At 52.6% G+C, this 10592-nt stretch overlaps 2 protein-coding genes across 11 annotated transcripts; one reads left to right on the forward strand and one right to left on the reverse strand.

The window, feature by feature from the left end:
* The first annotated feature begins 303 nt into the window (after positions 1-303).
* UBE2T (ubiquitin conjugating enzyme E2 T) lies at positions 304-5254 on the forward strand. 10 transcript variants are annotated; one of them, XM_063418298.1, is made up of 8 exons: positions 342-447; positions 1216-1265; positions 1350-1495; positions 2002-2071; positions 2768-2873; positions 3504-3602; positions 3978-4058; positions 4965-5254. In XM_063418298.1, exons 3-8 carry the CDS (start codon positions 1390-1392, stop codon positions 5088-5090), a joined length of 588 nt encoding a protein of 195 aa, XP_063274368.1. In that variant the 5' UTR covers positions 342-447; positions 1216-1265; positions 1350-1389; the 3' UTR covers positions 5091-5254. The 10 variants fall into 10 exon arrangements, with proteins under 10 accessions (XP_063274369.1, XP_063274374.1, XP_063274377.1 ...); XM_063418308.1 differs by lacking the exon at positions 4965-5254 and adding an exon at positions 4571-4958; XM_063418303.1 differs by having other exon boundaries at positions 356-430.
* Positions 5255-7285: 2031 nt separating this feature from the next.
* LOC134561575 (tetraspanin-18-like) lies at positions 7286-9730 on the reverse strand. Its single transcript, XM_063418708.1, has 7 exons — positions 9674-9730; positions 9233-9427; positions 8619-8693; positions 8282-8380; positions 8021-8200; positions 7686-7769; positions 7286-7333 (listed from the first exon to the last, which is right to left on the reverse strand). The coding sequence occupies exons 1-7, from the start codon at positions 9728-9730 to the stop codon at positions 7286-7288; spliced, it is 738 nt and encodes a 245-aa protein (XP_063274778.1).
* Between the last annotated feature and the right edge of the window lie 862 nt (positions 9731-10592).

Here is a 10592-nt window from a genome sequence, read left to right on the forward strand (position 1 = left end):
CGGCCGGCCACGAGGGGTGGGTTATGTAAGGACCGTTCCCAGCGGGGCCCTGCCCGCGGTCCGCGGAGGTTTAACGCCGTTCAGGGTGGGAGGGTCTCAGGGCTGGCGCGTCCTAGAGCCAGGGATCCCAGAAAGAGCTCCAGCCCCGCTCCCACCTCCCCACCACAACCTCAGGCCGCGTCCCCCGCGCTCGTTTTGAGGAGGGGCAGGGCTTGGGTTCCCGCCCGCAGCGCTCACCCAATGGCAGGGCCCCAATTCAACTGAGGGGGCGGGGCTGAGCGCCAGGTCCGCTCAATCAGCGCCCGAGCGGCGGGCTGGGGGCGGGGCTGCCCGCCCGTTGCCGGGCGATAGCGGAAGTTTGGCCCCCGCCGCGCGCCGCCTCACGGGGCTGGGCGGCGGGAGACTGGGGTTTGGTCATTGCGGGGGAGCGGTAATTAGAGTGAGGAGGTGATTAGTAAGCGGAGAGGGTGGAGGCCGTTCCGAAGGGATTGTATGAGGGCTCTTGGAGGGGTGAGGCTTATGGGTGGCCGTTTCCATCCCTGGGGAGTGCGAAGGGGGGCGTAGCTCTTGTCCGTGTGCGGGGGTAATTAGACGGAAGGGTAAATAATTAGGCTGAGGGAGTGGGGTTAAACGCTTCTTCAGTGGGGATAGTCAGGCTAAGGGTGCAGTGAAACTGAGGGGTGCTCGGGCCGGGGAGTCGGTGTGGTGTTAAGGGTGCCTGAGGGAAAGATAATCCCTGGAGGGAGCAGTTAGGCCTAGAGGGTTATGCGCCATCCTCAGGGTGAGTGGTTAGGGCTGTGGTGGGTTACCGAGCCAGGTTCCTCTTGGGGTGGACTGGTGGGTGTCCCCATATCCCTGTCCATGGGGACTGGGGGGGCAGAGCAGACCCCTGCTTTGGGAGTATCAGGGGCATTGCTGTGGCAGGGAGTGGCCCATCCCTGAAGCAGCTTTTGGGTTTTCCTCTGCACGGGAAAGGGGAGATGGGGCCTTGGGTAGGAAGGGGGACTGATGAGTGGCCCCAGCAGGGCAGTGGGTACCTTAATCATGAAGGGATACAGGTAGTCCTAGGGCAGATGCTACAGTCTCATAAAGGGTTTGGAACCTGGTCATGGCCTCCTAGTTCCTTAGAGTTTGTTAAACCCCAGGGTTTATTAGAGTCATCTGGAGGCTGAGGGGATGGGATGGATTATAAAGGGTTTCATGCTCCTCCTCCAGCTGGGTGCAAGAGCAGCTCCAGGAACTGGCTCAGCCTCTCTGTGACTCTGGTATCACATCAAGATAACAGCTCAAAATGCAAGTCCTCAGCCAAAACAAATTCTCAATTTAAAGTGCTGATTTTGAAAATGCAGGTTTGTCAGGAATAGAATTCGATCTTGGAGCTCTACCACCATGCAGAGAGCATCACGGCTGACAAGGGAACTCTCGCTCCTGGCCACAGAGCCACCTCCAGGCATCACCTGCTGGCAGAACGGGCATCTCGATGACCTGCGGGCACGTACGTACCTTGGGGGTTCCCAAAGGCAGGGCTGGGTTGCAGTTTACTGCTAGGTCTGCGTGCTTTGGGCTTTATAGGCTATGTGGAAGTGTTAGATTTTAGTTTCCTTTAAACATAGATTGTCCTTAGTTTTGATTGTTGGGGAGTGGTACTGGTCTTGCATAAGACGATATTTTTTATTCCTGGATTCTCCCCTGTGAGGATAGTGAGGCCCTGGCATAGGTTGCCCAGAGAGGCTGTAGCTGCCCCATGCCTGGGAGTGGCCAGGTTAGAGGAGGCTTGGAGCAACCTGGGACAATGGAAGGGGTTCCTGGAACTGGGTGGTCTTTAAGATCCTTCCCAACCCTTAACATTCTATGATTCTGTCACCTGAGCAGCTCTGTAACTGTGGGAGGTACATGGGGACTGCTGGACAACAAGATGACCTTAAATATCCCTTCCAACCCAAACCATTGTGTAATTCTGATTTTATATGTAATTCTTGCATTTTCATCTTGCTCCTAAAGAAATTTTAGGAGGAGTGGACACACCATATGAGAAAGGAATATTCAACCTGGAAATCATAGTTCCTGAAAGGTAAGTGGGCAATAGGATCTAGCTAGATTAATTAAAAAGTAATTCTGTGAGAGAGGCCCTGGCACAGGTTGCCCAGAGAAGCTGTGGCTACCCCATCCCTGGAAGTTTCTAAGGCCAGGTTGGATGGGGCTTGGAGCAGCCTGGGAGAGTGGAAGGGGGTGGAGCGAAATGTGCTTTAAGGCCCCTTCCAACCCAAACCAAGCTGATTCTCTGATTAAGTAGTTGGTGCAGTCCTGCTTTAAATATGAGTAAACTGGTGTAAGGTTTTTTCTGTAAGTGCTAACATGTGAGTCTTTCCTTTATCCTCTCAACAAGGAATTGAGACCCCCTTTTTAAGGAATGCAATTTTTCTAGTAGCTGATACACTTATTTTGCGTTGAACATTAAAGATGTGTGATTAAAAACTTAAAGTGCAATGGTAAGATTTTTGCCTCATCATACTCTCTCAGAGCTTTCTGGAAAGAGCTTGTTCATCAGTACAAAGTTTCCTATGTTGTTCCCTTGTAGAAGGCTATCCAGTGAAGTGTTAGTTGGACACTGTTGGAAGCAGCAAAGGCAGAGCACCACCTCTGAAGATTTGTGGGGAAGGGTGTCATGTAGGCTGGGAGGAGAAAATGATGGCATTGCTTGTGTGGCAAAACAACTGGGCCTGTAGATATAACAATAACTTTTGTTTCTTAATGCTTATCCCTTCAGGTACCCATTTGAGCCGCCAAAGATTCGCTTCCTGACCCCCATCTACCATCCCAACATTGACTCTGCTGGAAGGATTTGCCTGGATGTTCTAAAGTTACCCCCAAAGGTAAGACAGTGCTTGGGTGTGGGTAAGTGAGCCTGGGCAGGATAATGAACTCCTTATCTGCTTCTTGTAAAAGCCTGATTGAATGTCTATTTGCTCCTGATTTATTTACAGGGAGCAGGGAATGAAGTTTTGAGTGGCATCTCCTTTGTTAGAAGCCAGAACATGGTGGTTTTTGTTCCATATAAGTTTCCAAGGCTTTAAAGATTGTAGTCAAAAGGTATTAGGTGTGTAAATGAGTTGCCCCAACACAGCAGAGATGTGCAGGGTACAGTCTATAGAATCATGGAATCTCCTGAGTTGGAAGGGGCACACAAGGATTATCCAGGGCCAAGAGCTGGATTTGCACAGGACAAGCCCAAAGTCCCACTGTGTGACTGGGAGCTTTGTCCAAATGCTCCTTGAGCTCTGGCAGCCTTGGAGCCATGACCACTGCCCTGGTTGTCAGCTGGGCTTCCTTGGAGCCTCGTATTGAAACTGGATCTGGTGTGTTCCATGGGGCATTAGGTGCTGGAAGTCCCAAGGCAGCTGTGGGCAGGCTGGGTTGAAGTGCTGTAGGTTCTGAGGTGTCTCTGGGCTGCCATGTGCTGGTTTCTCTCTCTGAGCTGCTGCTCTCATCCTGTTTTCTTACAGGGTGCATGGAGGCCTTCTCTGAACATCTCCACCCTGCTGACTTCCATCCAGCTGCTGATGGCAGAGCCCAACCCTGACGACCCTCTCATGGCCGATATCGTACGTGAGCTCATCTTCCTCTCTCCTGGCCATGGGCACAGGTGGGGAGGGAGTGAAGGGTTGGATTTAGGCTCAACTTCCACTTCACTCACTCTGGATTGACACACTAGGAGCACAGCCTGACCTGGATCATCTGGGGCATCCCTGGGCTTCCCTGAGGCAGCTGAGGCCAGAAGAAATGGTCAAGGTCTTGTCTTCAAGCCATTATCTTCAGCGTGAATGGCAGCACGAGTTTTTCAAACAAACTAAATGAATTTTACACTCATGCTTGTGGTTTTAGTCTGGTTTAGGAGTCCTAAAGCCAGACTTGGTCCCAGCTTCTCTGTGACATGTATTCCATCAAATCTCTGTCTTTGTGTTGCTCTTCCCATTTAGTCCTCAGAGTACAAGTACAACAAGCAGCTGTTCCTGCTCAATGCCAGGGAGTGGACCGAGAAATACGCAGGGCAGCTGAGGGTAAGGACCACGCTCTGCTCGTTTGGTGTAGCTGCCTCTTGGTCTACAGTCCTTTTGTCTCAGTTTTCCTTTCACAGTTGCTTTGTTGTTTCCTTCCTCCTCTTCTGCTCTGTGTTTTGGATCTATTTAATTTCTTTTTTTTTTTAGCTCATTACATTCTCTCCTTCCAATTAAATGTGTTTATTCACTAATAACTGCCATGCTGCTCGAGGAGGAGGAACAGATGGATAAACCCTTAGGCATCCTGCAACCCTGTCCTCTCTCAGCACTGTTCCTTGTCTTCCTGTGCCTGATGCCCACCTGTGCCTGTTCTCCACCTGCTCATCCATTCAATGTCTGGTCTCCCTATCCCCTAGTGGAGTTCAGCCTTCTTCTCATCATCCTTCCTCTCTTCCTACCTCCTTTTGCTCTCTGTCACCTCACCAATGAGTCTCATAAAAATGAAATCACACTTTAGCAGATGAAAACTTCTTCCCAAAAATCAGTTACCTTTGGGCCTTCTCCCTTCCCAGGTGCCTTCCCTCCCTGCACCTGATTTGGATAACACCCTTTCTGGGACAGGGCTATCTTCCCTGCGGGAGCCGTGCTCTCTACTGCAGCTGTGAATGCATTTCCAAGTTAAATGTGATTATCAGAGGGCACAGAATATGAAGTGTTCCATCCCTGCAACAACACACAGAGCCCTGGAGCGACCCGGCTCATCTATGTGTGTTCTGCTCTGCCCAGTCATTACCTTGCTCTCCTGTCATCCCCCTTCCTAAAAATCGAAGCATCAAGAACAGAATAACAAAGGCTCACTGCCTAAGAGCCAGAGTACGGTAGGCTCTGGCCTTGGTGGAGCACAGGGCATTCCAGTGGCTGTAAAATTAATTATTCACAGCTCTTTTATTTCTTGGGTCATCACAGGCTTCCAAGCCTTTGGAAGAGAAAATCATCCAAAGTGAAACAAGCACCAGCAGTGAATCGACTGTGCAGAAAAGAAAAGGGGTTAACATCAGCAGGGCAGAAAAGAAATCCCGCTCAGATTCCTGAGGGGGTTTTGTTTTCTTTGGGCTGTCACTGTCCCCTTCCCCTCACACAGGTACAAGCAAAGTCTGCCTTTAAATGGCTGCACCAGCTTTGGGTTTCTGTTTCCTTGGTGTTATTTTTTTTGTGAAGTGTTCCATTATATTAATAAAATATAAAGCTTTAATTTATATCTATTTTTCCATTTTGTTGAATGGAAGTTTTGGAATATTTGAAAGAAAAAGTGTGTCGATGTGGCACAGCCTGGATTTTGGTAGTGGGAGAGGGCCAGGGCCACGGGAGTAGCTTCTATGCGAAGCTGCTAGAAGCTTCCACCATGTCTGACAGAGCCAATCTCTGATGGCTGTGAAGATGGACATGCTGCCAGCCCTGTTAGATTGGTAACAACTCTGTTTTGACATATTTAAGAAGAAAATCAAAACAATGCAGGGGCATTTTCCCCAGGAGTGGGCAGGCAGTGCCCTGCTGCTGTGGGCAGGGGCAGTGTCTTCCCCTTCCCGGTGCCCCACGTGAAGAGAGGCGTTAAATGGCGCCAGTGCCGCAGTGGCCACTGTCCATGCAATGGCAGCAGGGCCACCTGGCCAGCAACAGCTACAGGGTAAGTGATTCCCTGTCATGGAACCTAGACAAGATCAACTTCTCAGCACTGCAGGATCTTGCACCACTAAGAAACCAGCAGTTTTTCGTCTAGTCAGAGAAGAGGAGAAAGTGAGAACATGTGAGAGAAAACAACATGGCAGCACCAAAGTCAGTGCGGGAGGAGGTGCTCCAAGCGTGGGAGCCACGATTCCTCTGCAAGCCAGGGTGAGGACCATGGTGAATCAAACTGTTCCCGTGTAATGCATGAAGGTCACAGGGATGCAGAAATTCACTTACAGCCTGTGACAAAAGGGCTCATGCTGGAGCAGGTGGATGCCAGAGAAAGCTGTGATCCAGTGGGAGACCCGAATAGAGAGAGACGGCCCCTGCTTCCAGTTAGAGAGAAGGGTCCTTGCTTCCAAACTAGAGCAGCCTATCCTTAAAGGACCACCCATGGATGAGTGACCCACACCACAGATTACACAGATGTTAGCTCATGGGAGGGACCTCATGGCATAGGAGAGAAAAGACTTCACTCCCTGAGCAAACAGAAGAAGATCTTGAGTGCTAAACTGATCAAACCCCCCATACCCTGTCTCCCTGCACTGTTGGTGGGAAAGAGGGAGGGGCTGGGGTAGAAAAAAGGTATTTTAAAGGCTTATTTCTCATTCTTCTTACTCTGTTGATAATAAATTTACTCTATGCCTTTAATTTTGAATTTGTTTTCCCTTAGTGTTTTTTTTCCTCCCAATCCTTATCTCAACTCATGACCCGTTTGTTTTTTCCCCTCTCCTCTGCCCAACTGTAGCAGGAGAGGATAAGCAAATGACTTTCGTGCCTGGCATTTGGCCAGTGTCAAACCATGACAAAAGGAAAACTGGAACCACTGCTTCAGCTTCCAATTTCCAACTTTCAGAGACATGGGAACAGCACCAAGTAGTTTAGTTTCTATTTTCACAACCAAGTGAGAGCAGGAGCTGAGTAGCAGACAGGTCAGAACTAGCTGGTGGGAATCCTTTCCCAGGAAAGGCTTAGTTTTCCATGTAACCTCAAGGGCTGAGTCATTAAACTCAAGTCTTACAACTCTGGCTCTCCAGAGCAGTCTGTTAAGTTCCAGTTGGACCATTTAGGATAACCTGGATAGTGTCTTGGCTTTGTCATGACTCCAGGAGGTGGCCAATGACAAGAACCAGTTCATGGCAGGTGAGGAAGAGCCCAAAGGATTCCTAGAGATCTGGGAGGATGGATGTGGAAGAGCAGGATGTCAATGATGTGATGTGCAGGGTGAAGAGTGTGAGAGGATTGAGCTAAGAAGGGCAATTCTTGGTGCTTCCACAGATCCAAAGATGAGGGCTGGCAGCAGATCACAGTAGGAGCAAGTCAGGGGCTCAGCCTCTTGCTCTGCAGGTTCCCTGCTGGGAATTTAACCCATGTCCTGTCCCTGCTCCCAGAAAAGCAAGTCAGGCTGGAGCAAGAGAGTCATCTCTGGAGCAGAGACAGGACTCAGCAAGGTTCCCAATGCCTGGGAAACAATGAAGCTCAGTGATGAGCTGATCTCTGCTGGGTGAGGAAAGGCTGTGTCCTCAGCTGCTCCCAAAGCCCCAGGTATGTCCTTGTCCCACTCAGTCGAAGTTGTAGTAAAGGCAGAAGGCGAAGAACATGGCAAAGATCTGGAATAATGGAAGTGGGAGAGGATCAGCATGGCAGGGCCAGGCCAGACTGGGCTTGCCTGTGGTTGGAAGCAGAGAGGGGCTGGAAGATCCCTGGCCTGGGGCCATCACTGTGCTCCTCAAAGGGCAGGGGTCAGCTGTCCTGGTGCTGCACAGGGACACCAGAGTGAGGAGGCCCAGGCAGAGTAAAACAAACCCTCCCTTGTTCCTTCACCTGCCCCATCTGCAGCAGAGAGCAGGCTCTGTACCCCGAGACAAACCTGAGCCCCTTTGTGCTCTCCTTGCCCACTGAGCAACCCCCCTGCCACAGAGTGGACACTCTGCCTGCCCTGTCCCCGGGCCCCCTCATTACCTCAATGCCCAGCACAGCTAAGCTGCAGGTCCCAGGGAGGGAGATGTACCTCTGCAGGGTCCTGCCGAAGGAAGAGAAGCAGCCCTGGGGCAGAGAGAGAAGGGAGGCTCTGTCATGTTCCCCATGGCCACAGGGAGCCCAGAGCAGAACTGGGTTGCAGAGAGATGTGGGGAGTCCCCTGTAGGCAGGATGAGCAGAAGACTTTGGGAGCCACTTGGGCTGTGGAACCACAGCCAGGCAATGTCCCAGACTTCTGTCCCTTATCCTTTGCTCCATGAGCCTGGAAAGGGCTGAGGCTGGGACAGGGACACAGACACAGCGGAGTTGTACCATACCTGCTCATGGATGTAGCCAGGGCTTCTATCCTGGCACTGCTCCCAGCCCAGGAGCTCTCCTGCCTGCAGAAGCCCATCCCGGGCACAGCAAGCCCGTGGCCATGGCATCCCTGGGTGCAGCTCCTGGAAGCGGGAGCCATTCCCGAAGTCTTCGGGTCCTAAAACACCACAACACGAGAACTGGAACAGAAGGGAAACATCATCACCGTGGTCACCTTTGGTGGATCCTGTGTGTTCCCCGGGAGCCTCCCAGCTGCTCACCGTGACCATGAGGGTGTTCCAGGCTGTGGAGAAGACTTCAGCACCCTCGTCCCCACCATAGTTCCTCTGCAGCTCGGACAGGAAGTGCTCAGGCTGGACCTGTGGTATTGGTGCCAGAGCTAGGACTGTTCCTCTCCCACTCTGCTCAGCACCAGCTCCTTTTGAGGGGATTGGGCACCCAGTGGATCCCCTCCCACCTGCTTTATGGTTTGTGTTGTGGTGCTGATGACAAAGGTGAGGGGATGTCACTACACCAGCCCCAGTTGCCTGGTGGACTCTGAGCCATGGCCATGGTGTGACAGAAGCAGACTGGTGTCAGTGGGGATGGTGCCAGTACCTGTTTCCAGTGCACCAGGAAGAGAACAGCCCCGATGAGCTGCGTGAGGAAGACAAGGCTGACGAGGATGAAGAACTGGAAGGCAGCAGGTGAAGGAGTCAGAGACCAGCCTGATCCCACAGGCAGCTTGCTCACATTATCCCTGCCCTCCTCTGCACCAGCCCTGCCTGAGCCGTGTCCCTGAGACCAGGAATATGTGTACAGCTCCTAGGGACAGATGCCACATCTCTGACCACTGTGGCTGCAAGGCAGGGGTTAAAAACAAGCACTGTCTGCAAGGGACTTTGGATGCTGAAGAAATGGGGGTCTTGGTGCTCAAATAGGTATTTCTGCTCCTCACCAGCAGTGGGGTCATCTTGGAAATGCCATGTGGACAAGCCAATGGCTTCAGAGAGGATTGACCCTACTTGGTGGCCGTATAAATCCTCTGGGCTCTAAACTGAAACTCACAAGATGGGGAGTGGATGGCAGGACATATTGAGGATGAGGAACACCAGCTCCTGGCTCCTCCAGGAACACCTGCATCCCCCATCACCCTCCAGCCCATGACTCCTGCCCCCAGTGCCCCCTGCCCACATCCTGCAGCCCCTTCCCACCCATCTTTCCTCCCTCACCAGCAGTAGGAGAGGGCGGCTCCGGCGCAGGGCCCCGCAGCAGCCCAGAAAGCCCAGCAGGGACAGGGCGATGCCCACAGCCAGCAGCAGCCACGCGCCTGCGTTCAGCACAGCCCTGGCGGCCACGATGTCCTGGAAACCAGCTGGGTCCACGGCCACCCAGACTCCCATGCCTGCCAGGCATGTCCCCCCAGCCTGCAGGGCGAGGTCAGGAGATGATCCTGGGCCCAGGAGATGTCCAAGGCTTGGTCCACTCCCTGGGAACAGGTGTCACCCACCCCGAGCCAGACGGAAATGTCACCCCATCTGGATGGGGGATACTTCAATCCTTGGTTCCCTCCCTGGGACTGGTGTCACCCACCCCTGAGCCAGCTGGAGTTATTGTCCCCCAGGCACAAGGCTCCCTCCACCCATCACCCCACAGGGCCCAGATGGACTCACAAACACCAGCACATTGAAGATGAACATCAGGTACTTCATGCAGGTCAAGACACCCATGGGGGCACGGCAGTGTTTGACCCTATGGAAGGGAGAGCAGAGCCCTGGCCACAGCTAGCCCTGGCTTGTCCTGGACCCCATGGCTCCAGCAGAATGTGGGGGGATGCAGCCTCCCAAAATTCACAGATCATTTTGTATCCCCACCATCTCCCATGACACCCCAAAAAGCCCCAAACCTGTGTCCTCTCCAAGTCCATGTCCCCTCCCAACCACGTCCCCTTCAAACTCCATGTCCCCAGTCCTGTGCCCTGTCCAAATCCTATGTCCCCTCGAAATCTTGTGTCCCCTCCAAGTCTTGTGTCCCCTACAAAACCATGTCCCCTACAGACCTTGTGTCCCCACCAAATCCTGTGTTCCCTACAAATTCCATGTCCCCTCCAAACCCATGTCCTCTCTAAATCTTGTGTTCCCTTTAGCCCCACATCACTCACCCTGTAGGGATAGCGGACGACCCACGTACCTCTAACCTTCTCTGGTGCTGCCAGCACCTATATAAAGTCACGAAGGCCGGAAAATCCCTCCCCCCTTCCCACTCCAGCAGCCCCCAAGAAATCCCTTCCAGCAGCAAGGCCATGAATGATTGATGGGGAACAGGATCCACCATTGTGCTGCCAGCAGCCAGGAGTCTCCAGCTCTTGTCAGCCAAAGAAATTAAACCTGTGGGCAGGGAAAGATGAGCCGCGCCACCAGGCTGGGGGTGACCTCAGCCACTGATTATTGCTGTGGCCATTTGGGGAAGCCCTCAATGGCCACACGTGGGACCGGTGGGCAGGCAGGTGGTGCTATTGGCTGTTGGGACCCAGGGACATCCCAGATGAATGACAGGGTCTGTCGCTTCTTGTTGATGACTTTAAGAGCTCTC

This window comes from Prinia subflava, chromosome 23, assembly GCF_021018805.1.
Source record: "Prinia subflava isolate CZ2003 ecotype Zambia chromosome 23, Cam_Psub_1.2, whole genome shotgun sequence".
NCBI classification, from domain to species: Eukaryota; Metazoa; Chordata; class Aves; order Passeriformes; family Cisticolidae; genus Prinia; species Prinia subflava.

Coding starts and splice junctions, on each gene's coding strand:
- UBE2T (XM_063418299.1), top strand. CDS start 1,390: ATGCAGAGAGCATCACGGCTGACAAGGGAACTCTCGCTCCTGGCCACA. Junction 2,072..2,767: donor GAAATCATAGTTCCTGAAAG/GTAAGTGGGCAA, acceptor TTATCCCTTCAG/GTACCCATTTGAGCCGCCAA. Junction 4,059..4,964: donor AATACGCAGGGCAGCTGAGG/GTAAGGACCACG, acceptor GGGTCATCACAG/GCTTCCAAGCCTTTGGAAGA.
- LOC134561575 (XM_063418708.1), bottom strand. CDS start 9,730: ATGGGTGTCTTGACCTGCATGAAGTACCTGATGTTCATCTTCAATGTG. Junction 9,428..9,673: donor TCTTCAATGTGCTGGTGTTT/GTGAGTCCATCT, acceptor CTCGCCCTGCAG/GCTGGGGGGACATGCCTGGC. Junction 8,694..9,232: donor GCCGCCCTCTCCTACTGCTG/GTGAGGGAGGAA, acceptor GCTGCCTTCCAG/TTCTTCATCCTCGTCAGCCT.